Here is a 27,772-nt window from a genome sequence, read left to right on the forward strand (position 1 = left end):
CACTTCTCGACCCATCTACTCTGAATCTGTCCCTCTAGGTTCCAAAATTCAAAATGCTGACCATACAAAAACTTTTGTCAATGCTGATGTCTCATGCTTGGCTAGTGACCCTAGATCTGAAGGATGTCTACCTCCATATCCCCATAAGGAAGTCCTGCAGGAGTTTCCTGCGCTTCAGAGCAGGGTCACTACACTTTCAGTTCTCTGCTCTGCCCTTTGGTTTATCTACTGCTGCTAGAGTCCTTACCAAGTGCCTGGCTCCAGTCATTCCCTACTGCATACAGAAGGGCATACAGATTTACCCCTACCTGGACGACTGCCTCATCCAGACAGACACCAAGGAAGGACTCCTGCAGGATCTCACCTTTGTTCAAACTCTCCTCATCTCCCTGGGATTCACTATCAACCAGGAGAAGTCCCAATTTCATCCCACAGGAAGGTTAACCTTCCTGGGAGCTCTGCTGGACACAGCAACACAAACACCCTCCCTGCCTCCAGAGAAGCAAACTTTCCTCCACACTTAATTTTCCCAGCTGGCCAGCAGGACCCACCTCACAGCAAGGAAATTCCTGCAGGCACTGGGATAGATGGCCTCCTGCTTCCTGCTGATTCCCCTAGCCAGACTGGACATGAGGAAACTACAATGGTACCTCAGGAACCTTTGGAGCCAACAGTCTCTGGACTACCAGCTGCCCCTGATTTCTTGCTTAAAGAAGGAGCTCTTATGGTGGGCAGAGTCATGTACCCTGAACAAGAGTCTACCCTTTATCACCCCTTTATCACTGTCCTACAGGGCCAAACCATCACTACAGACGCTTCAGACGCAGCCTGGGGGGCACACTAAGGAAGTATGTGCACTCAGGGCATTTGGGAACAGGAGGTTCAGGGCCTACTTATCAACCTAAAAGAAATGATGGCGGTTTACAGGGCAATCCAAGCTTTCAAGGATCACCTGAGACCAGGAGTGCTCTTAATCAAGACAAACAACACAACAGTAATGTGGTACGTCAACAAGCAGGGGGGCACTCATTCCTACCCTTTGTGTCATTTAACTGTGCAAATCTGGCAGTCAGCTTCAAATCTGAGATTGCTACTGGTTGCTCAGTATATCCCAGGGAAACAGAACACCCTGGCAGACCAGTTAAGCAGAAGTCTCCTGGATCCCCACAAGTGGCAGCTGCACAGGGGGACCTTTCTCAACATCAACAAAACCTGGGGGAACCCGGACATAGACCTCTTCACAACCTCAGACAACCACCAGCTAACCAAGTTCTGCTCCAGAGAGTTCCGTCCAGAAGCCTGGAGGGTGGACCCCCTCTCCTTCCACTGAGACAAACCTGTTTGTGTACGCATTCCCTCCCCTTGCCCCTGATTCCCAGTGTACTTCTCAAGATCAGGGAGGAAGGCCCAAAGGCTGTTCTCATTGTTCCAGACTGGCCCAGACAACAGTGGTACCCCTTGCTCTTAAGGCCGGCCAGAGAACCTCCCATGAACCTGCCTCTCGCAACAAACTTTCTTACTCAGGAGAAAGGGAAGGTATTGCATCTAAACCTCCTTACACCCAACCTGTCCACATGGCTGATTCCACAAAGGCAGATGATGCCACAACCTTCAGCAGGTAGGTTTTAAGCATTATTAAGGAGGCCAGAAGGCCCAGCACCAGAAAGTCCTACTCCGCCAAATGGAAAAGATTTACCATCTGGTGCCACAGAAAAGACGTCAGCAGCACCCAGTCCAGTCTGGTATTTATTCTGGACTACCTGGCTGAGCTCCTATAAAAGGATTGTCATACTCCTCCATCAAAACACATGCCTCGGCTATCTCTGCCTATATACGGTTGGATCAGCCCATTTTCTCCCAACATCTGTCAAAACAGTTCCTTAGAGTGGTGGCCCACATCAGACAAACTGCCTTCCTGCTGGCCATCACCTCAGCCAGGAGAGTTTTGGAGCTTCGTGCCCTTATGGCCACTGAACCCTTCATCATTTTCCATGCTGACAAGGTGACTCTTAGGACCAACCCCTCCTTTATGCCTAAGGTAGTCTGGGATGTTGCCCTCAGCCAGACCATCCATCCATCTACCTACCTTCTTTCCCAACCCCAATAATAAAGGGGAAAGAATTTTGCATACCCTAGATGTGCACAGACAGTTGAGATATTACCTGGATAGGACCAAGTCAGTAAGAAAAACTGACCAGCTACTGGTCTCTCTTGCTCTTGGGGCAGAGGGGAAACCCATATCCAAGCAGACAATTTCTAAATGGATTTCACATTGTATCCATTTCTGCTATTCCTATCATAGAAAGAGTCCTACCAAATTCATCAGGTCACATTCCACAAGGGCAGCCTTTACTTTCACTGCCTTCCTGAGGAGGGTTCCAACCAAGGATACTTTGGAAACTGCTACCTGGACATCAGTCCACACCTTCCCCAAACACTACCCGCTAGCTGACTTCTCTAAAACCAGGACAGGCTTGGCATCTGCAGTCCTGCAGGGCATGCTGGCATCCCCTTGAATGGGTGCTTGCTTTAATCTCCTATCATCCTTCCTCCACCCTGTTTCTCAGCTTTGGGAATCTTCCCACAAGTTGACTGCAACAGTGAAACACGAAGAACGTAGTACAGCTGTGTACACTTACCATAAATGTAGATGTGTGTGTGTATTCACTGTTGCAGTCCTGTTTCCCTCCCACCATCCCCCTTTTTCTCTTCCTTGGGAACTCGTACCTATTGGGGACAAGAAAAACTGATGTAATGACATTGGCTGCCTCATTTTATAGCCGTGACGACCTGACTTCAGCCTCGCACTACAGACAGCCGACGCAGGAGGGAAACCCTTTACTCTGCCATTTGGGCTGGCCGAGGGCTACCCAGCAAGGATAACCCACAAGTGATGACTGCAACAGTGAATACACTCTAACATCTACATTTATGGTAAGTGCACACAACTGTACTTTTCTTAATATTATCATGAATGGAACCCTCTTAAAGGTACTGGGTTCTTCTCAAGAATGTATTACACTTGAGACCAGGCTACCACTACAGAGTTCCTGTGACAGGCTCAGGACCTATTTTTCAAAGGAGCCAAGGAGGATACCCCTGGATCAGAGTGAGGATAAGGGTTCTGCCCCAAAAAGGGACAGAACTCCTATTTCCTATTCTGGACCTTGGTCCTTCCTATTTCCTATTCTGGACCTTGGTCCTTTGAGCATATCTGATGTATCAGATTTTAGACATTGACTCTCCAAGGTGTCATGGCTCTGCTGCTGCAGGATGCCTGGATGGTGTAAATGGAAATAAAGGATGCCTGTCTTGGTGTACACCGAGGATGTTCCTTCAGTTCAGTGTGATTGGACACCACTTTCTGTCCACTGTGTTGCTTTTTGAATTTTCCTGTGCATCCAGAGAGTATTTACAAACTTGTGTTAGTAGCTGGTCACTGTGGTCAAGGCTTTGCCCAAGGTAGGACTCGACATGACATGCAACCTTGATAACTGATTCCTGGTGGCCTCGACAGGGATCCCTTTTTACTTCTCTAGGATGGCTGTTCTGTGGTTGCAGTCTTTGTAGTGACTATGAACTGTTACAAGTGGTTTCCATTCCCATGTCAGAGGACAGAATTAATTGGCATGAAGGTGGACAAATCCTGTGTTGCTCTCTTCCTGTCTGTGAAGAAGAGGGCGCAGCAGATCCTGAATTTTGCAGCCTTGGTGAGGATGCATTGGAGGGTCCAAGCTTGAATCCTGCTGTATCTGCTAGGCTTGGTGGCCACCGTGATAATTATGGTGCCATTTGCACATCTTAGCATGGATGTGTTGCAGTAGATTGGGTACCATTGGCTACAGATTTACTTCATGCGCACATATCTCCTATTGTCAGACCCCATTTTGTTGCCTTCTAGAGTGGTGGACAGCCCCCATCAACTTGCAGGTAGATTTCCCAGTCCTGCAACCAAACTCATCACAAATGCTTCACTGGCATACCGGGGAGTTATCCCCAGTACTGTACAATTCAGAAAAAGTGATCTCAGTTGAACAGAGAATTTCATTTCATCCAGCAGGAGCCATGTACATCTGCCCTTCTGCTAAAGGCCTGTAGGAAAGGCAGCTTCTGATGCTTGTTCTAACTTGGTTTGTTAGCCGTTCTGTGGTGTGGTATCTAAGGGAGCAGGGGTACACACACATGCACTTGCAGTCATGTCATGACCACAGCGCTGAGATGTGAATTACAGTTGTTGTGAGCCATATATAGGAATATAATTTTCTCAGCAGTCCGTGTACAGATGAAGTAGGAGTGCTGTGGCACTTCACAAGTCAGCACTCTAGTCTTCATGTGGAGTTGCTGATTGAAGAGCAGTATCTAGTTGAGATCTAGTTCACGTTTTTCAGAAGTGGAGCAACTGAAAGTGACCTATTTTGCAGTTCAAGAGAATTTGTTTTTGCTCCATGTTTGCCTACTACATCATGGCAAGATGGAGATAGAGGTAGATAGTGGTGGACTGTTCATATCCCATGACAAGGGAGATTCCTATGTACTGGCTGTCCATTCCTTTGATTTCAAGCCTTATTGCAAAATTCAGAGAAGACCAGAACTTGTTTTTGTCATCATCTGATAGACAACAGGGGTGTAGTTTCAAGTTCCTGGTTACTCTGCAATAGAATAAGCTGTTTCATTTTTATCCAAGGAAATCCCCCATGTATGGATTTTCTTTCTTCTCAAAGCATAGGGAATTTATATACTACTTCCTTACTGTTTCCTGTAATTGTGTACCTTTAAGGCCTGGCTGTTGCTAGGGACTGTCTGATCTTGAATGGATTAATCATCATTTTCTACATAGGGTTGGGATATCGCATCAGCTCTCAGCATTTTTTGTAATTCGGTGCCACTTCCTATCTTTGTTAGTTATGCCTGAGTGTGACGCGGGTGTTTTCTTACACAGTTATTCCATTTACTAGATGTGCTCATTTCCTCTTGCTGCCTTCCTGTCTCTCCCAAGTCATCTTCACTGCTCTCTTGCACATATGCCTGAACTAAACAGTCTGTTCTGTTTGACCTTTTCTGTAGTTGAATCTTCTTTGTCTTCAGCTCAGATCCCATCATTTCATCTGTCCCATGGTGTACATCCTACCACCCATCTCGGACACTTCGTCTCCTTCATCTATAGCTTTCTCATTTCCTTTGCCTTCACTGCCCAACTTTCTGTACCATATACAAGTACTGGTCACACCACTGTTTTTTACACCTTATTCTTCATCATCTTTGGCATTCTGTCACAAACTACTCCTGACACTCTATGCCTGTTGGCTGCGACCCCACTGATTCTAGCTTTGGCCTCCTTATTCAGACTCCTTTCTCTTCAACCACTTCACCCAGATATGTATAGCTTTTAATGTGTTGCACTGTTTCACTTTTGTATACATTTTCAGTTTGTTCTGATGTCCCCCCTTTAGTTGCCATGACAGCTGTCTTGTCTGTATTCAGTTTCCTCGTATGTGCCTTCAGTTTTGAATTCCAGTCCCTTTTCATTTGGTGAAATTTCTATTCAGAGTCCTACTTGTAGTGTAACAACATCTGCATATAGCAGCTTTGTTTATCTGCCCCCTTTGACCTGTTTGCTAATGTAGTCTGTCACCAGTATATGAACAACAATGTACTCATAACTAACCCCTGATATATACTAATTCCCACTGGGAACCCCTTTTTCTGAGTCCGAATACTGTTTATACTTGAATCATTGGGTCCTTGTACATAGCTTGCACTAATTTTACCAGTGTTTCCAGGACTTCGAACCATGGTAGGAATGTCCAAATCAGTTTTCTTGATACCTTGTATGCTCCCTCAAAGTCTAGGAATGCCCAGTTAAACTTAATCACCACCACTAGCTTCTTTTCCACTGTCTTATCTCACTACAGACCTTGGTTTGGTTGTGCTGCATCCTGATCTGAATCTGAATTGCTCATATCCCAGCTTATTTTCTACTACTTTGCATATTTATTTATCTGCCACTCTCTCCAGCACTTTTATGCAGTGTGACAGGAATTTGATACATTTGTACTGCCCACAGATCTGAGCATCCCCTTTGCTCTTGTGCACTGGCACTAGAATATCATTGGGGAACTCCTTTCTGTCTATCTGCTATGAGTATCCTTAGGAGCCATTTCTCTCCAACTCATCCAAAATCTTAATCCCATCTCCTAAGGAGGTTGTCAGAAATAATTGACCCTACCAAGAATTATTTCACTTGGCATACTTTGTGCCAGGTGTAAGGGATTTTCAGTTCCACTAGAGTGGTAGCTTAACTCCTCTCACAGTCCGTGTCTAGGTGATTCTATTTGGTCTGAGACACCATCATGACTTTGTTCTCAGTTATCCCATGATCAGGGTACATATGTTCATAATTTCTAGAGGAAGGAGGGGCTATGACCAGCATGGGGTGGGGGGGTTATCCATTGCCTGCCTCAAGAATATTTCCTTTGAAGATGTTTGTATCATGGTCACTTGGTTGTTGGTTCACAGCTTCACATTACTGTCTGGAGGTCTGACTCCAGGAGTTTGGCCTATTTTAAAACTTCTGTATTCCAAGACTTAGCCCTGTGATGCATCATCTTGGTTGCTTTATCTCCTTCCTTCTAAATTGTACCCACTCAAAAGACCCAGCAAGGAACAGCCCCCAGTCTTTGGTATGACGGATGCTTTTTACTATCATCAGTGGAGTTACATAAACACCTTTCTTATTGGGTCAACAGCATCCTTTTGAAACCCACCTTGTGCTTGCCTGCCCCTCCATTTTGCTAATGCAGTTGGAGTTCCTTGTAACCCATGCAATTACTTCTGAACAACATAGTTGTCAAATCCTCATTTTCATCTTGCTTAATTTGCAGGAAATATGCCCATTCTTTGATTTTACATAAATGCTTTCCTATAAGGTATGTATCACGACATCCACTGGTTCACAATGAGAAGACTCACTTAAACATGGGAGCTTCCAAGAAACAAATATTAAAGTGAAACAGGAGGGGGGAGATGAACCCAGTCTGTTGGCTCACCTAAGCGACTTCCCTTATAACATAAACCCTATGGTAAGAATATATTTATGTGCAATTGGTAACTCAAAGGAGTCTTGCCCTTCCTGCTGCAGTGTGCTTGCATTATGTCATTGGCATACATCCTAGCACATCAATGTCTGGAACATGTTTCTTTTTAGTGGGCATCACATTCATTAGTGTGTGTTGCCATCTGGTCTCCCTAGTGCACCCAGCCTGGTGCAGACTCAGATGAAACTCTGTATTCCCCTTCCTGATGACACTCTGCTCTGGTCCCATTCAGATGCTCTCTCACAACATCCCTAGAGTAGGTGCTCCTGTTGCATTCCTTTGGGGGTCTCCATAATTTGGGAGAGGACCTCTCTGATCCTGTCTCAGAGGATGTCCTTCATTGGCATGGAGCTGGCAACTCTTCAGCTTCTGTTTTTCTTGCCTGCATTGAGTGCTGAGGAGCATCGTATCTGTGGCACTCTGGCTGAGGTTGCTGTGGATGGTGCATACTTGAACCCATCTACATTTTCAAGGCTTGATGCTTTAACAGCGTTTGTGGCGTCTTTCATATGCCAGAGAATGTGGGTGTCACAGTAGACTTAGCTTCAGATTCACTCTTTGCTCACTAATTATATATTGGTGCCACATCTCTACGCCAGGATTTGGAGTTGTGGACAGTCCCCACCAGTGTTACTTTGAATCTTCCATTTATTCATCCAACTCGCTGCAAGGGGATACATCAGCTCTTTCACAGTTCAGTGAAAATTGGACCCCTGCTGAAAGATTCCAGATAAATCTGCTTTAGCTTTGGGCATTTCTCCTTACCACAGTCTCCAGAGGAAAAGACGAAACCTGTGTCTTCCCTGGTTCATTCTGACAATATGTTGTGCAAAACCTGAAAGATGATGCAGTTCTTGCAGTGGGCCATGGGCAGGGGTATTATTCTCTGTTGCTGACGAGAGAGAGGTAAATATTCTGTCTGACCCCATGAACTATTCCTGTAGTCCTTTGTTGGAATAAAAAATTACAGACTGCTGTCTGTTCAGGGACCTCAAGGCATGAAACATGCAGATAAAATTGTGTGATATATTTTCTAGCAGGACAACGTAATGGCCAAGTGTATAGCCATCTGATATTTGTCAGGACTATTTAGAGTAGCAAAGCAAATTAGGAGATTGACAGAGTCACTGGTGATAATCAGAAGGTCGTTAACGCAATATCTGGACGTTGCTCGCTGTTATCCTCCTGTGGTCCCTTCTTTATCAGTTGTCATCAGACTGTTTGCGAAAAAGGTTTGGAGGATGCCTAGCAAAATACAAGTAGTGCTCTAACAGGTTGACTACAAGCTGTCATCACAAAACATGTTTTGGGCTGCCACCTAGCTGCCTCTCTGCAGTAGTAGCTGTGTCATATCAATATGTGATCTCAAGTTAGATTCATAGATTTAAAGGCTAGTACTAGGCTAACTGCCCTAACAGGCTATTTTAAGCTTAGCCAGTTGTCCATTTGAGAATCAAACCCTGCCTTTGTGTCTATAAGGTAAATACCTTGACCATTACTCCAATACCCAACCCAAATTAAGTGCTTAACTGTGTTCATAGGTTACTACTAGGCTAGCTGCTGTTGTGGGATATTTTAAGCTTTGCCAATTTCCCTTCCAGATGTGAGAATCAAACCTTATAACTTGTGTTTGTGATTCTAACACCTTAAACCAGTATAACAACCTCCAACCTAGTCAGGAAATGGTGATGCTGAAATTAGAGACAGGCATAAAAATTGCTTTGAGCAATTGATTTTATAAGATCAAAAAAACTCGTATACAGAATATGAGCATTAATAAGGTATGTTACATTTAGTCATGTTTTATTTGGTTGTAACTTTTAAGTATTGGGCACGTTTCAGCAACATTGTGCATCATATTTCATCACTTCCTGGTTAGTTGAACATTCTATGTTGTGTTGTGAATTCTGACTGCAAAGTCTGCTGTCTTGAAGCAGATAGAAAAGAGGCCTTTTTTTAAACTAACTTTTATCGTTACTCCAGGTTTATGCATAACCTTAATATATTAAAAGATATGGTGTGTGGGTCAGAAGCCTGCGTATTGAAGAATTCATGTTTCTTGCAGAAACACTTCTCTGCTTTGTAGTAATTTGCATTTGTGATACTGTGTAATTCCTGTAGTATTTTCACACAAACAAATTTCTGTGAATCTTTATAAACCCAGTTTGAGACTGTCACACCCATACAGCACAGAGTGATAGTTGTTCAGGCAGCAGTCTTAACAGTATGCCTCCCTTTCTCTGTTGCATTTCACTGACACACAGTGATTGCATATAGTGAAGTGCAATCATAGTGCTGAATGCACTTATGAGATGAAAACACTGAATTTTGTTAGAAGTAGATTAAACTAAAAAGCTAAAGCAAGCTGTTATTCAGCTTCCTATTTAACACTTTTGTGACTCACTCTGTGAAGCTGTCATTGTTTGCACCTCATTGGCTGCAGGTTGGTGTCAGTAAGAGGAAGCAAGGAGCATATCCATGTGAAGTCCAAGAAGCCCAGTTTTGAATGGTGGCTTGTTTTAGGAGACTGCCTCAAAATACATAGTAAAGTTATGCTGGCACTTATAACAGCTGACCTTTAAGAATAGTGCCATGGATTAATTTTAACTGCAGTAAAACTGCTAAAGTCTTCACTGAGTTTGTGTAGTCAATGATCATGTTTTCTTCCCTGTCATCAAAATTCTTTGTAGCAGTTAAAACATGGAGTGGATCACTTCTCCTTTTATAACTGTACTTACATTGACATGTCATAAAGCTGGGGGTTACTTAAGATAATTTATGAGGAAAAGTATTTGGTACAGTGTCAGTGAGGGATAGTAAAAAAATCTCTGCTGGAAATGTAGTTCTTTCATAGATATCGGCATAATTAATTTTTTCAGTGTGTAATACAGTGAATAATTTTCACAATGTCCTTCTATTCTGCTGTTGCAGTATTCTTTACATGAGGGAGATTACCTGCCAAATGACCCAACGTCGGCCAGTATACAAAAGTCTTTAGTGCCTAGGGTGCATGGTGCATCTCACGCAGGCTGCTGTCATACATAGACCGTAGGAGGGACATACACACACACCATCCTCAGAACCTCTTTGCCGTCAGACAGAACCCTTCTTCTGTATGTAAGGTCTGCTCGCCGAAGAAATTTCAGTCTCCACATCTCAGATAAGTGCCCCTTTGGCTAATCCCTTTTCACCATTTTATTTTGTATAGGGTTTAATGTCATCCAAGAAGAGCAAATGCCAATGTGGACATCAGATTCCACATAAGGACAAGCACCAACAGTGCCTTTCTGTCTTGGGCCTTGCACTATTTGCCAGTCCTTTGTTCCCAAAATTTTAAGGAGTAGGCTGAACTCTTTCCATCTACATAGAAAATCAGCAGTTAAAACTTCTCTCTAAAAGGATGGAGGGTCCCTCATGCTCAGAGGACAAGTCATTAGTGAAGTGGAAGGCCAAGAAACCCAGGCCAGAAGCTTTGGCTTCACCTCCAGTGCCAAATGTCTCTCCCCACACTATCGCTAGTCTAGAGATCTGATCAGGGCCATTGTCCGCACCACAGGCCAAACCCATAATGGAGGACGCCTTGGAGAAGGACATCATTATGTCCTTGGAACTACCGCAGCCATCCAGATCGGATATCAAAGGAGAGCCCAGCCTAGTAATCTCTGAAGGCCGTAGGGGATGCCGACCATTCTTGTTAGGGAGGAAGTGGATTGAGACATAATCGAGTGTAGGCCTACATCCAGCCCACCATCCCTATGATAGAATGCATTTCCTAGTAAAAAGAAACAAAAGTTTAAACATGTCTCCTCTTCCACCTGATCCTCAAAAGGATTGGCAGGCCTTTTCTCAAAGCATTTTTAATGCTCTCATGTCCCTCAGACCTACCTCCCCCTGGACTGCTTCTCCTCAAAAGAGGATGAGGGAAGAAACTTCTTCAGAAGGGGAACATTATTCTAATGATAAGTCACTGGCCTGTTCAACCCAGATCTCCTCCCCTCTAGATTATGCTTCCCCAGAGGAAAACTCTAATGGGGCTGATTCACCAGCAGAGGAAATTTCCTTTAGTGACACCTTTACCAGGATGCAGGAACATTTCAAGTGAGAAAGCAGTGAAATGTCAGATGTTCAAAAACTTTATTATGACTTACAGTAAGTGGACACCTCCAGGCCCTCAGCTGTCCCACCTATCCTTCCTGCATTCATAGGTGTAGTTGCATCTTCTAGCAAGACTCCAGATTCACAGCCTCCTGCACCTTAAAAAAACAATTTTATAAGGTGCCTCCAGACTGCAAGTTCTTGTTCAGAGCATCCTCAGTGACCCTTCAGTTATCACTGCGTCTTCAGACAAACCTTCTGGGCTTCGTCCCTCAAACTCCCTGCTGCTTTCTACAAGGATAGCAGGCGTTTGGAGAAACTGGGCAAGAAAATGTACATGTCCGCCATCCTTGCCATTAGGGCAGTCAACTACCAAACCCACATGACAAAATACTCATTGGAACTCTAGTCTTAGTTATCTAAAATTATTTCAGATGATGATCTTCGTGTTTCACTGTTGCAGTCATCACACTTGGGTTATCCTGCCAGGGGTAGCCTTCAGTCGGCCTGAATACCAGAGGCTTAGTATTTGAGTCGGTTGCTATCGCTCCAGGACTGACGTCCGGTCATCAGTGGTATAAAATCAGGCAGCCGACACCATCACTTTTTCTTGCCCCAACTGTCAGGAGCCCCCACATATGGAGCTAGGTTATCGTGGAAGAACACCACCAGTAGAAAGTAAATACCAAAATTCCCTGTAAGGAGAGAGGAAGAGACCCGTTTTCCTTCCCCTCTCAAGCCCAGCTTGGGAAAACATTACTCAAGATTATTGGGTGCTTTCCATCATACAGAAATGGATACTTCATGTTTTGGGAGTCTCTACCTCCCTTCAGGGGCATTTCCAGTCATCTTAAGAACAAATTCCACTGTTCCCACAGGTGTTGCAAAACCTGCTGGATTAAGGCACCATTCAGCATGTTCCTGATCTTCAAAAAGGCAAGGGGTTTTATTCCAGGTTATGTCTATTCCCCAGAAAAGAAGGCCCCTGGAGACCCATCTTAAACCTCTCCTTCCTTGGCACCTACCTGAAAGTACCCAGCATCAGGATGCTCACCTTACAAACTCTGTTCCCTTTGATTTTACTTCAAGCCTTTATGGCCTCAGTAGACAGAAAGTATGCCTACCTTCGTATTCTAATCCACCCCAGCTACAGGAAATATTTAAAGTTCTCTGTATCCTCTGGACACTTTCAGTTTTCTGCCTTGCCCTTTCGGTTTTCTACCTCCCCAAGGGTTTTCACAAAATGCCTAGCACCAGTGGTGGCATTCTGCAGGGCATCCAAGTTTTCCCATACCTGGATGATCTTCTTTTCCAAGTAGACAGTCCAGTGGCACTACAGCAAGATCTCAAACACACAATTTCCATCCTTTTTTCCCTGGGATTCACTATAAATTGCCAAACATCTGTCTGTCCCCATCACAGAACCACATTTTCCCGGGATGCAGGATCCAAACACACCTCTTGAAGGTTTCCCTTCTCATTCAGAAGGCCCAGGAGCTCACTGTCTTTCAAAACCTCATCATTCTCTCACACAACTCCGCCAGAACCTTTCTGAGGACCCCGAGATTTATGGCATCCTGACATTGGTGTGGACACATGCACACCCTCTGTATTTCCAAATTCCCCTTCTTCCCTGCCTGAAAAGGGAAATAAGCTGGTGGATTCAACAACTCTCTACCAACCCAGGCCTCCCATTTCATCCTCTCTCACCAGTACAAGAGATGTACACATGTACCTCAGATACAGGCTGAGGAGCAGCCTTCGGCTCCATGAAAGCACAAGGCACCTGGACAGCCTCTCAAAGAAAAGATCACACCAGCATAAAAGAAATGAGAGCACTACTGCTGGCATTCCAGGCCTTTAGTCTCTCCTCATTCCAGGGCCCTTAAAAATTTTTGCAGACAACATGACAATCCTCTTATGTAAACAAACAAGGGGGATCAGGTTTTACCTCCTTGTGCAGACTAGCCATGTAAGTGTGGGAGCTGGCTGTCAAATTGCAGGCACTCCTTCAGGCAGTATACATTCCCTGAAGCTTGAATGTATTGGCAGACACATTGAGCAGGTTCAATACACAACCCCACAAAAGGATGCTTCATAAGGATGTGTTCTTGGATATTGTCCACTAGTGGGGTACTCCGCAAGTAGATCTCTTTGCCTCCCCCATGAACAGACAACTTCCTCTATTTTGTGCCAGAGACCCACAGCCTCTGGTCTGGAAGATGGACGCACTCAGTTTTTCATGGAGGGTCACAGGCTACCCATCTATGTCAAGCAAAGTTCTTTATTAGCACTCAAGAAAAATCTTGATGAGTGGATGGGAAATAGAAAATACACCCCAGGGATCACTTCAGTGTCTCTGCTCGACAGTGGCACAGGAAAATAACTTTCTTGGGTGGCATAAGCCAGGGAACCTTGTTGGCTAGGCTTACATAGGCCCTTGGGCCGATAGCCTAGTACCTACATATGAACCTATGAGGGGGATGTTTCTACATGCATTCCCTACCCCTGCCTGTCATTCCAAAAGTCCTGCTAAAGATTCAGCTGGACAGACCAAAAATCTTTATGGTGACTCCCTTTCGGCCAAGACAGCACTAGTTCCCCTTACTTCCAGCATTTAGATAAGGGCAGTCACCACAAGTTACCCCACAGAGTGGACGTACACAACACAGGGGAACCCTCATCCACTCTCACCTGCTAACTGAGCAGATGACGCTGTAGGTGACAGGACCTTGGTTCCTTTCAGACACCTTTTTTCTGAGGATGTGCTCAGGGTACTGCAGGAGGCCAGGAAACCCAGTACTAGAAATTCTTATTTATCCAAATGGAAAAGATTTTCAATCTGGTGTCTCTTGGATAACCTGGACTCCCTAACAGTGGATGTCCCCACAGTCCTATCTTACCTGTGGGTACGTTGCTTTTATGGCCTACGTCTAGTAGCAGCCTGTGTGTGACATTCCACGCACACTAGGCACTAAAGACTTTTGTATACTGGCCGACGTCGGGTCACTTGGCAGGCAATCTCCCTCATGTAAAGAATACAGCAACAGAGAAGAGAAAGACATCTGATGTTGTGGTAAGATTTTACACAAGTAATCGTTATTACCCTTAACTTTCTCGGAGACACAAGTTTCAAGTAAAATAATTTTTAGATTAGTTAATTTTATCAATAGTAAATTATCCTCCACTCACACTTTGCTGCAGTCCACTTTTGTGGTAACTTTCATTTGTTTACTTCTGTTATTGTAGGATCCATGCTGGAAAAGGCTTAAAAGACCCTTGCACATTTTAGACTGTATCCATTTTCTGTTGTCTGGATTTGTACAAGATCCCAGCAGCGTTCCAAAATCCAGAAGGTAAGTGTTTTCCATTCAAGATCTTTATGCAGTAGTAAGAGCTAATTTAGTGAATCAAGTGATTGAAAGAGTGGCAAGGGAGGGATATGTGTTACCATCTTTCTGGGAGGGCAGTCTCAAGGGCATTCCCAGTACGATCCCTGGTAAAGGACAGGGATGTGTGAAGAAGGGGAGGCACATCATCCAAAGGGGAATTAGAGTGTGTTCTTTCAGCTGCAGTAGAGCTGGAGCATTACGTAAGCATGTTACCAGTGTGTCTGCCCACTGGACTTTACCAAGAGACCACAGGGGAATGGAGAACGGGGTAGAGAATGACTGAAAATACCTTTGGCAGATTGTGAAATGGCCAGATCACGCCCCCAATGCCTTTGTGTACCACACTGGTACAAGCCCATATGGGGTGAAGGCTGGTTGGTCTTGTCAGATTAACCTGGGGCACTGGGGTAGGGAGAACCATGACACGAAGGGGAACAAAAAAACAAATTGATGGATTGGCGCAGGCAGCTGAGATACTGTATAGAAGGAATGAAGTTTCAGACAATCCGGACAGTGTTTTTCTCTCTCATTCCAGAGAAATGAGGTGAACCTTTATTTAGCCAAACACTGTCTAGTTGGTTAGATAACTGTGCTACTTTTTGCTGTGCGAAAAGTAAGAAAACTTTGGAGGGGGGCACAAAGTTATTGCTCACTGTCCTAGGGCTACAACTGTAATAGCAGCCTTCTTTAGGAATGTTTCATCCCAGAGTATCTTCAAGACAACTAGCTAATAATACATTTCTTAACGTTCAATCCAGAAGTGCAGGTTTTGCCACTAAACTCTAACAGGGCCTGCTACAACCATCACCTCCCCATTAGGATCACTTGATTTATTTCTCTTTCCATGGATAACATGTAGTGCTGCAGATGTTAGATTCTTAGTCACTGGATTGTTTGTTCTCTATTTGAAATGCAGCAAACTGGGTAAAGATGGCATTAACTGCGGAACTTTCACAGCAATGTTTTTTTCTGTGCTTTGTAGTTTTTTTTGTTTTGTTTTGTGTTTGAGACTGCACACTTCATCGGACTTATGGTTTTGTTTGAATGTGTGGCTGTTGAGCAGTGGGTATCTGGAGGTGCTTAGCAGTATGAGGCTGAAGAGCCCATTACAGAAGGATTTGTTAGAGATGACTACTATTTTGTGCTACTTCTGAATGCTTGAAAAGGTATGTTATGAATTGTGATAATGTTGGTTTAGCAGTTAAATGTCACGTGAATTTTTGTGATTCATTCTTTGAAATGGTGTTATGTACTGATTTTAGAAGGCTGTTGATTTTGTTTACTTTGTGTCAGACCTGAAGTTAATGCTCAACAGGGAGTGCTACTGTTAGTTTGCTAAGTTTTCACGATTGCCTCTATATTAATGCTGTAATTGTGTTGCAGACATGATTGCGATATTCATATTCTGTGCTGCATTTTGGCGTTTTTCACCTCTGTTAACCTTGTATTTATATTTCTAGGGCTCCTCCAGGGAACTACGTTTGTGCATTAGTAATGGAAATTCTTGGTCAGGGTTAGCTCTGCTGTCACACACAGCTAAAACCCTAACTGTGATCATGGTGACCTGACTTTGATTATCAGTAGTGGCAGTTGTTGGAACTAGGATAGGGAGTGGAAGAAATTAGGGCGCTTCATTTGCTCACATTTCCTATCCTTCCAAAGCAGGTCCTTTTTTTCAGGAGGCAACAGGACAACCTCAGAAGGGTAGATTTCCAGAAAAAACAAAACAAGATTCCAAGAAGCCTTTTTCTGACAAACATTCCTCCCTGCGACTGTCTTTCTTCCCTTCCCCTCAGTTAATTCCTGTTTCTCAAAGACTGTGTTATTTCCTGTTTGGCAGCAATCACCAAGACAAGTAGGTTCTTCCCATTACAAAAAAGGGATACAGGATGTCATGGAAGTCACTTACCCCCTTTTGTAGAAATTCCTCAACCTCCTCCAAACCAGTTCTGCTTCCTCCTCTCCAAGATCTTTTGGATCAGGACACTATTCAGCAAATTCTTTCTTCAAAAGTACACATGGGTTTCTTTTCTCTGGTGTTTCTGGTCCCCAGAAAAGAGTGTTCCTAGAGACCTACCCTAGATCTTTCTTTTTTTTTCCAATATGTTCATGGTGGTTCCCATTTTCGAGATGTTGACACTTCAAGCCTTGTTTCCTATGTTATTCCCTCAAGCCTTTCTAGTCTCCCTGGATTTGAAGGATGCTGGTCTTCACATTCATCAACTTCCTCTTTTTAGGAAGTTTTTGAGATTATCTTTATTTTCATCTCGTTTTCAATTCTCTGCTTTGCCGTTTGGTCTTTCTACAGCTCTGAGGGTATTTACCAACTGCATAGCTCCTATCGTAGCTTTTTGCAAACTTCACAGCATTCATATATTTCCTTATCTGGAAGATCTTTTCATTCAAGCCCCTTTTCCACATGTTCTTCTAAAGAACTTGGAGTTCACTGTGCATCTCCTTCAAAGTCTTGGGTTCAGTCTGAACCTAAAGAAATTGGTTCTGACACCTTAAGACCAGATTTTTTTGGGTTGCAGAATTCCCACACTCTATAAAGCAGGGAAGGAAAAGCCAGAATTAATGCCCTCACCTCATTGATACTGATGTATTTAGTCACCTCTGAGAGAAACAAAGCTTACTGAATCTTGATGATATTGGAACAAGCCCCCAAAGCCAAGTCTAAGGCATTTGTATTCAGCTTCTTAGTGGATGGAAGAACCAGAAATGGTGGACCTAGATTCAGGGGGAATTAAGGAAATGAGGGTATTCATTCTGGCTTCTCAGTCCCTGCATTGTCTCTGGTCTCTAGGCCCCCTCAAGAGTGTTCACCAGCAACACATGTGGTACATAAACAAGGGAGGACAAAGTCCCACCACTTTGCAAACTCACCCTAATAGCATAGGAATTTGTCTTTCAAAACAGTTTGGTTCTTCAGGCAGTTTATATTCCCTCGGACAGAAATAATGAGGCAGGCATCTTGTGCATATTTTCACAAATGGATGTTGCACGGGAAATTTTCCTGGACATTGTTCATTAGTGGGATATTTCTCAAATAGTTCTCTTTGCTTACCTACTGAACAGGGTTTCAGGCTCACTGCCATGGAAAACTGATATCATGTTCTTCTCTTGGATGGGAATATTTTCTTTATGCATTTCCCCCTCTTCTGCCAAAAGTCCTTTACAAGATTTTGACAGACAAGAACAAAGTCTTGATGGACTTCCTTTTGGCCCAGACAGCACTGGATTCCCTTTTCTTTTCACCTGGCCAGGGGCTATCATCACAAGTTACCTCACAAGATACGCTTGTTCACACATGACAAGATCTCACATATTCACCCTCATTTTCTCATCCTACAGTTGACCCTTTTGGTAATAAGGTCTTAATTCCTTTCTGGCACCATTTCTGATGTGCTACATTTTACAGAAAACTACAAAATCTACTCCCAGGAAATCTTATGTTTCTAAATGGAGAAGATATTCTTTATGGTGCAAGAAACAGAACCAAGACAACTTTGTTGTGGATATTCCTACTGTTCTTTCATATCTGTGTGGGTTGTTCAACTCTGTTATGGCTTACTGTTCTATCAAGGCCCATTTGTTAGCCAGTTCTGCTTTTCTGCCGTTAGATCCACCTTTTCTAGATTTGAGGTCAAGCAGTTTTTAAAGCTATCCTTCACATTAGGCCCCCAAGAAAACATTTCCCTGTGGAACTTGGGGTACTCAAAGGCCCACAATATCCATAGCTACCCTCTGAAATGGCTCCTCAATCACAGACAAAGGCATCAAAGGAGCTCTCACCTTGTCTGCTGCCTTGCCTACCTTTTAGCACTGCTCACAGGTCCTGCAGTACCCTGTTACATCTCTGGAAATGGACGTTCTGCATAATACGCCTCTTTGTATGTTTTATGTCCATATGACCTGCAAAGGGAATATCATGGGCTATGGCTAGAAGCGCCAGATGGTAGGCTCTAGGCACTACCAACTGCTGTACTCTCTCACCTTCTAGCCCTCCCTCAGGGGTCCACTCTCTCTCTATAGTAACCCTTTGCCCCAGTATACAGATTCCCCCTATCCTTGAGACTCAGGTGCCTCCCTAACTACCTGCCTCAGGCCTTGCAATGTAGGGTCTGAGAGCTGTGCCTGTCTCAACTCTTTCCTTGTAACCCTTCCCAGCTCCCCTTCCACAGGAAGTCTGGCATCCTCTGACAGTGGTGCCTCACTGTCAGCCTGGGTACTACTACTCACCTCTACCTTTGCAGTCACTCTGTCCAAGGGACCATCAGTACCCACAAGCAGCTGTGGCTCACCTTCAGTCTTACTGCTACAGAGTAGCTTCCTCCCTGAAGTAACCACCTGTGCAGTCCTGGCTGCAAATATGCAGTCTGTCTGGTTCTCCCCCAGGCTACGCAGACCCACATGCTTGTCTCCTAGCCTGACCACGTGTATCTGCATAAGTACATGGTACTGCCTCATCCAAATCCTTCCCTATCAGGACATCTGCAGGATGGTAGTTCGGTACCCCTGTTATCTGAAGACAACCTACAATTGGCATTTTGTCTTTCCCACTTACTGGCTGTCTCACCTTTTGTTCCCCACCATGCCTCTGTGGACACCTGTATGCCACATGGCCCCACTGGTTACATTCAAAACTTTTAACTGTAGCTTCTGGACGTGTACCTGGACTAGTGGCTTCCCCTGCTACTGGCAGATTCTGTTGGGGCAGTCTGTGCTGCCCGCCATGGGTTCCTTTAGACCCATGAGCAGTACTGGGGGTCCCCTTCCTGTACAGGGGTTTCCTTCTTGCCAGGTATAGGTCTCCCTTCTTCCCCCAACTCATCTGAAGTGGCACATTGTCTATCAGCTAACCAGATCCTCATGTCCTCAGGCAAAGTGCTAAGGGCTTGTTCCCTCACCAAAAGGTCTGCCAGCCCTTCAAAAGTTGTGATCTGACATCCACTCACCCCCACCTATGGAAATAAGTGCCCAGATCAACAACATATTCACACACACTTTCATCTGCCTTGCGTCTGTGCTCATGAAACTTTTTCCTATACGTTTCAGGTGTTAGCTTAAAAAACTCTAATAGACAATTTTGTACAGCAGTATAATCAAAACGTGCAACGTCAGACATTTTAGATAATAGTTACAGCTTTACGATGGAGTAAGGGGGGTCAGGAACTGTACCCAGAGCTCTTGGTCAACTTCATACTGTTTACATACCCTCTCAAACATATGAATGAAACTATCAAAATTATCCCCCTCATTAAACTGCGGAAGAAATTTACTCACCTTTTGTGTTTCTGGGGTAAAGTTACTCCCTTCCCCATTACCTCCATGACTCTGGCGAAGAGTCAGCATCTCCTTCTCATGCTTGCCTCTGCTTCTCTTTTTCCTCATCTTCCAGGCATAGCAGTTTCTCACTCTCTTCACTCTCTAGACGCCTCAATCTCTCAGGTGCTTGTAATTCCACACGCCTGGCCTCAACTCTTTAGCTCCAGCGGTATTTTTAAGTCCACTGCAGAAAGGTTGAGCTGTCCATTCACCGAGGGTATTATATCTCCACTGCCAATCTGATCGTCGTCCTGGTTGCTGTTTTCTGATGCAGCTGTAACCAAGGCTGCAGTCAGGTCTGCCTTAGTCAGGTTTCCATACACCAGCCCCCTAGCCTGGCGCATCTACGCCAGCTGGCTCCTTGTCAGCTTTCCATACTCCTCTGCTGACTTGCTGCCTGCTCACCCTGACTAACTAAGCTAGCAAAAGAAATAAAACAATTGTGATCTGAACTCTGAGTATTCACTACATGGCTGTTTTAGAGTACAAAAACACCTTCAAAGCTCACTGTACACAAGCTACAGGATTCACTCTACCCACACCACTACAAGCCAATTAGTATTTGCCAACTAATTAATATGGGATGTGGCTATCCCACTGCTGGCAAACACAAATGTGACCCTTGTGCCCTGGCTCAGCAATCAAGGAGCTTAAATCCTCACCACTAACACCAGAGAAGGCGTCTCATGTATGAGGAAAGGATAACAAATACACACAGTAATAAAGTGCAGTTTCCCTTAAGAGCACACCAAGATCACAGTCAGTCTGGGGCTGGTCGCTCCCTTGCTCTCCAGGTCCCCAATAAGACTACCCACTGGCACAGGTATAAGGTCCAGATCTCAGCCTAGTGGGCAAGATAAATCCGCTAGCACCCTGTCTGTCCCAGCCAGTGTTTCGTGTCCCTGCCCAAGTAGCTGGCACACACACACACTTTGAGAAGAGTTTATACAACCACACAGACACTCCTGGGGAAGGCTGGCACAGGTTCTCCAGCTGTGCCCCCTTATCCCAGACTATACGGTAGTACCCTGCCACCACCCACTAATAATTATCAGCTACTCAATTGCATTAAAGGGGTGTCCAATTATTACTGTGCAATATTATTATCCAATTGGTAGTATGACTAAACAGTCAAGGCTTTTTAGAGTGACTTGGTACATGATCGTTATATACATGCAATGTACTCTTAGAGCTTAACTTATCTCCACACAAAACAGACACAGTTGAAAGGTTTTAAAATATTTAATAATAAATAATTAAAACCACAAGACGATACTTTCTACTACACAGTGCTAGTCAAGAGTTCAGAGATCACACAGAAATACTTAAAATAATTTAGTAGTATGGTTCTGACATCACAGAAAACACTGTCTAATCTTTCTAGTTCCTAGCTATTTCTAAAGGAAAACACAAGTCTAAGATAAGTTACGTATGAGCAAGACAGTGCTGTGAGTTGGATGGTCAAGACAAAAATGCTTAATGCCTTCTGATTCTCTGTTTAAATTGCTATTTTCAGTCCTGATTCCCATTACATAATTTCACACTTTCCTGGTGTTCCCAGGCTAACAGAAACTACATAATTGTTATCTTACACCTGCAGGAAACTACATCAATAAAAGACATTCCACATGTAAACTATTATTCCTTAAGTTAAAACAATAGGCAGGATGCTTCAGTCCAGACTCATCGACTCCAAATTCTAACTTCAAAGGGACACGCATGAAATAATTTTAATTTCTAAGGACAGACAAGAAATGCTTGACTTAGCTCTCTTTACAGCAGAGGGCAATGTCGCTACATTGTTTAAGTTCAACATTTCACAGCATATTCTTTCATATAAGAAAGCAAGTCTGTAATTCAACATTCATAGTTACAAATTATAGAATTATCTGCACAGTTCTATCTGGCTAGGCTGGCAGCCTTCACAAATGGTAAATAACTTTCTTCCTCTGTTAGAGCCCATTTTGCTAGGGCAGTAGCCGCCTCTAGAACTTTTTTCAAGGGCTTGGATAGTAGATCCATTCTAGAAGCAGCTGGTTGGTCTTCTGATCATACTTTTGGTAAACACCATGTTGAATGTTTTCTAGGGCTAAAGTGGGTTTTTGCTAGGTTGTCTTTCTAGGTATTTTGAACTATTCTTGAGTACCTTTTCCCTTCTCTCTTCTCCCTCTGTTTCCAGTAGCTTAAGTGTTCTCCCATGTTAAAGTAATTTTGCATGCCTACTGTGATATTTTGATATAGTCCCTGTGTGGTTTACTTTGTATGTTTCAAGATACCCCTGCAGGCTACTTTGTGGCATAAACACTTCTTCCTGTCACCTTGTCCGGAGCTTTGCTGTCTAGAGTTCCATCCTGGCCCTTTTGTTTACTTTGTACATGCTGTAATATCGGAGATATCATTAGAAGGAAATGGATGAAGCTCAGTCCCATGTAGAAGATGTTTTAAATTTCTTCACGTCTTTAACATGTTATGGCCCTTATTAAATTCGATAAATGCTAAAAGATATCCTTTACCATACCAGATGAGGTTCAAATCTCCTAAACTTGAGGCTCTAATAGTACATGCTACTGCTTAACCATCCTTGGCTCCATGACTTCCTCTAAAACGTAGTAATTTTATAGAGACTGCAGGCTATAGTTTGTGGATCAGATGGAAATTTTTGAGATTATACCAAGGTACAGACATGGATTTTTCTCAACAACCAGGTGTCATAAACCCATTTGTACATCCAGTTGTGTAACATAATCTAAATAATACACCTTATTTCACATCAGAAGTTTGCCATTTTCCATACATTTGTTTTATGTCAGCCAGATGTCAGTAATTCCCTTTAACCCATAGGCATGTTGTTAATGATCTGGGACATCTTAAGTGGGTCCAGAACTTTGCAACAAAGTTGCTTACCAGCACCTCTGTACATGGATATGCAACCCTGTCAAACAGAACTTCACTGGTTGCTTTGGCCATCAAGGATAGCCATCAAGATTCCAGTGCTAATTTAAGACTCCATTTAGTCATACAAGCTATGCTTGTCATGTTTTACTTATTCAAAATAGATTTTATTGTTTAGTCTTTTTTTAGTGTTTGTGAAGGCTGCCACCCTAGCTAGATAGAATTTTGTAGATAATTCTATGTCATTGTAAATATTAATATAATCCACATGCTTGTTTTTACAAATGCAAGAACACTAAATATAAGAAAACTGTGTTATATGTTGAATTTCAGAAATGTAACCACAGTGCACCCTGCTGGAAGAAAGCTGTTAAGTAAAGAATTACAACTGTATTTGATCCCAAGTTTGGAGACAGGATGTATGGGCTAGCAAATTCTTTCTATTGTTGTTAAGACAGAGATAATTACTAGATTTTACATGTAAAAGTGTTTTTTATTGCTTTGGCGTCCTGGCCAGGTGCAGCTTACAAAGAAATGTAAATTTTGAGTTTCTGTTAGCCTGGGAACTAAAGAAGTGATAAAAATTATGTAATGTGAATTGACTCAGCAGTACTGTGTATTATCAATTTAAGACTTTCTCAGAGAGAGAGTGAGCATTTTGTATCTTGTCTGGAATTTAGTAAAAGAACATCCACTCACCAGCACTTGCTTGCTCTGTATGTAAGTAGTATTTAGAACAGTGATTTCTCTTAGAGTTAGATAGGAATTTAGCCAGATTAGTCTAGCTGTTTTCTATATTTATGTCAGGCTATCCTACTATATTGTTTAAGGTTCCTGTGATTTCTGAACTCTTGATTAGCACTGTGTTGAATTGTTGAGATTTGTCTTGTGTTTTTATTTATTAAATATTTTTAAACCTTTCAGCCGTAGCTGTTTTGTGTAGAGATAATTTAAGATCTAGATTACTTGCATGTATTTGGTGATACTGTCCAAACCACTCCAGTAGTTTTGCTGTTCGTCACACTTACTGTTTGGATAACAGTAATATTGCACAGTGAAATTGTTCACCCTTTGGGAAAGGCCTTATAGTAGCTGATAGTGGTTGGTGGCAGTTGATGCTACCTTATAGTATGGGCAGAAAGGGGGCATAGCTGGAGAACCTGTGCCAGCCTTCCCCAGGAGTGTCTGTGTGTCTGTATCTTATTCAAATCTTACAATGTGTATGTGTCAGCTTTATGGGCAGGGACACAAAGCACTGGTTGGACAAAGAGGGTGCTGGAGGTTTTAGCTTGACCTCTAGTCTGAGATCTGAACCCTATAGCTGTGCCAGTGCGGAGTTTTATTAGGGATCTGGAGAGAAAGGGAGAAACCAGCCCCAGACTGACTGTGATCTCTGTGCTCTTAAGGGAAATTGTACTTTACTGTGTGTCCACTTCTTGTCCCCTCAATGTGCATGCCCCTCACTGGTGCTAGCGGTGTGGATTGAGGCTGCTTGATTACTGGGCCAGTGCACTGGCATCACACATTAATTGCTTGGCAATGGTGGGATATCCACATCAAGTATTTTTTTTGATAGTGGTGAGTTAGCCACATCACATATTTAATTGGCTTGTAGTGGGTGTGGATAGTGAGTTTCCTATAGTTTGTGTACAGTGATCACTGAAGGTGTTTTTGTACACTGTCAGACACGCAGTGGACATTCGGAGTTCAGATCACAATTGTTTTATTTCTTTTGTTAGCTTAGTCAGGGAGAGCAGACGCATGTCAGTAGAGGAGTATGGCAAGCTGACAAGGAGCCAGTTGGCTGAGATGTGCCAGGCTAAAGGACTGGTGCATGGAAACTTGACTAAAGCAGACATGATTGCAGCTTTGATCACAGCTGCAGCAGAAAATAGCAACCAGGAGGACGATCAGACTGGCTGTGGAGATGTCCAACACTCAGAGAATGGACAGCTCAGCCTTTCTGTAGAGGACTTAAAAAATCCATCTGGAGCTAGAGAGACTTGAGTTGGAGGCCAGGTGTTTAGAAATAGAAGCTGAGGAGAAGGAGAGGCAGAGGCAACATGAAAAGGCGATGCTGACTCTTCGCCAGAGTCTTGGAAGTAATGGGGAAGGGAGTAACCAGACCCCAGAAGCACAAAAGGTCAGTAAATTTCTTCCACAGTTTACAGGGGGGTATAAATTTGATCATTTCATTCATACGTTTGAGAGGGTATGTAAACAGTATGATGTTGACCAAAGGCTCTGGATATGGTTCCTGACCCCCTTACTCCATGGTAAAGCTGTAACTGTGCTGTCTAAACTACCCAATTGTGAATTTTTTGAGTATACTGCTGTTAAGAATTGTTTGCTAGAATTTTTTAAGCTAACACCTGAAGCTTATAGGAAAACGTTTCATGAGCATAGATGCAAGGCAGAGGAAAGTGTGTGTGAATATGTTACTGAACTAAGCACTTATTTTCATAGGTGGGTGAGTGGATGTCAGATCACCACTTTTGAAGGGCTGGTAGACCTTTTGGTGGGAAACAAACCCTTAGCACTTTGCCTGAGGACATGAGGATCTGGTTAGCTGATGGACAAATGTGCTACTTCAGATGAGTTGGGGAAGAAGTGAGACCTATACCTAGCAAGCAGGACATCACTGCACAGGAAAGGGACACCCAGTGCTGCTCATGGGTCTAAAGGAACCCATGGTGGGCAACCCAGACTGCCCCAACAGAATCTGACAGTAACAGAGGAAGCCACTAGTCCAGGTACACGTCCAGGACCTAGGTTTAAATATTTTGAATGCAACCAGTGGGGCCATATGGCATATAGATGTCCACGGAGGCAAGGTGGGGAACAAAAGGTGAGGGAGCCAGTAAGTGGGAAGGACAAAATGCCAACAGTAGGTTGTCTTCAGACAACAGGGGTACCGAACTACCATCCTGCAGATGTCCTGATAGGGAAGGATTTGGATGAGGCAGTACCATGTACTTATGCAGATACACGTGGTCAGGTTAGGAGACAAGCATGTAGGTCTGTGTAGCCTGGGGGAGACCCAGACAGACTTCATATTTGCAGCCAGGACTGCACAGGTGGTTACTTCATAGTGAATGTCAAAGATGCCATTGCTAAGAGAGAGACAGCTTCTGACATAACCATTGAGAAGCATGCAGTGGTTACAGAGGAGCACGTCTTGCCTGGGCAGTCTATTCCAGTCAGAGCTTTAGGAGGGACCCCATTCCAAATACCTTCGGCTAGGGTTTACCTTGACTGGGAGGGTGGAAAAGGAAGCCAGCAAGTAGGTGTGCTTGAGGATATCCCTGCAAATATCCTGATAGGGAATGATTTTGATAATGCAGTACCATGTGCTCATGTAGTTACATGCAGTCAGGCTTGGAGACGAGCATGTGGGTCTTGTAGCCTAGGGGAGACCCAGACAGACTGCACACTGGCAGCCAGGACTGGTGAGGTGGTTACTTCAGTGAGGGAGCTACTCTGTAGCAATGAGACTGAAGGTGAACCACAGCTGCTTGTGTGTACTCTGTGGACAGAGTGACCGCAAATGTAGAGGTGAGTAGTAGTGCCCAGACTGACAGTGAGGCACCACTGTCAGAGGATACAAGACATCCTATGGAAGGGGATCTGGAAGGGATACAAAGAGAGAGTTGAGACACTCAGCTCTCAGACCCTACATTACAAGGCCTGAGGCAGGTAGCTAGTGAGGCACCTGATTTTCAAGTGAAGGGGGACTCTCTATACTGGGATAAAGGGATAATGTACAGAAAGAGGACCCCTGAGAGAGGGCTAGAGTGTGAGAGGATACAGAAGTTGATATTGCCTAGAGCCTACAGTCTGGCACTTCTAGCCGTAGCCCATGACATTCCCTTTGCAGGTCATATGGGCATAAAACATACAAAGAGACGTATTATGCAGAACTTTTATTGTCCTGGGATTTCCAGGGATGTAACAGGGTACTGTAGGACCTGTGAGCAGTGCCAAAAGGTAGACAAGGCAGGAGACAAGGTGAAAGCTCCTTTTCATGCCTTTGCCTGTGATTGTGGAGCCATTTCAGAGGGTAACTATGGATATTGTTGGGCCTCTGGGTACTCCAAGCTCCACAGGGAAGATGTATATCCTAGTGGTAGTAGATTATGCTACAAGATATCCTGAGGCAGAAAAGCTGGCAAATGCTTCATTAGAGGTTTTCAGCAGGGTAGGTTTCCCAAAAGAAATACTGACTGACAGAGGTGCCACTTTTTATATCAGGCCTGCTGGCTTGTCTGTGAAAGGACTGTGGGGTGAAGTACCTGAAGACCACCCCCTACCATCCTCAGACTAATGGTCTTGTTGAGAGGTTAAACTCTCCAATCAAGTCCATGCTATGGGCATGTAACCCTTAATGTTCCTGCCAAACGAGAGGGAGGCAAAGTCCAGAAAGGACAGAACTAGGAAGAACAAAAATCACACCCAAGATAAGTGGATGGAGAAAGGAGCGGCAAGAGCAGCTACTGCAGTGATCATTCAAACATCTGCTGTTTAGGCAAGTTTACTTACACATCTGTACTACATTCATATTGATAAATACTGCAGTAGCATTAGCTGTATGGGTAGATTATCCAAGCTTTCCACATTTGGGATGTGGGAGGAGCTCAGGAACCTCAGGAGAATGCCAGTTGAAAAGTCTGACCTAGAGGAGGAGTCAAGCTTATGGTACGTTGTACAGAGGACTAAGTTGCAGCCTGTAGAATCCAACCCTTTCCAAAAAGACGTAGAAGGGACAGTCTGCCTTGGGAGGGGGCTCTCACCATGCGAAGCTCCCCTTATTCAGTCTTTCATGGAAGTCCACATGGGGGAGGTGCTGAGGAAAACTGACTTACATGAGGAAGCATTTAGAGTTTTCACTGCAGTCTGTCCCCAGAGAGAAGACTTGGACAAGGGTTCCTAAGTTCCAGATCCAGTATGGGGGACTTCACCTTTGACATTCTG

General features: G+C 43.9%; 1 protein-coding gene across 1 annotated transcript in view; it reads left to right on the forward strand.

Moving 5' to 3' along the window:
- Positions 1-27,772, forward strand: part of NUP155 (nucleoporin 155) — a 1,504,248-nt gene that overhangs the window by 1,421,556 nt on the left and 54,920 nt on the right. The window contains exon 40 of the mRNA XM_044069916.1: positions 14,439-14,545. Coding sequence (XP_043925851.1) covers positions 14,439-14,545 — 107 coding nt within the window. The remainder of the gene's footprint in view (positions 1-14,438; positions 14,546-27,772) is intronic.

Source organism: Protopterus annectens, chromosome 1.part0, assembly GCF_019279795.1.
Source record: "Protopterus annectens isolate FY-2018-M chromosome 1.part0, PAN1.0, whole genome shotgun sequence".
NCBI classification, from domain to species: domain Eukaryota; kingdom Metazoa; phylum Chordata; order Ceratodontiformes; family Protopteridae; genus Protopterus; species Protopterus annectens.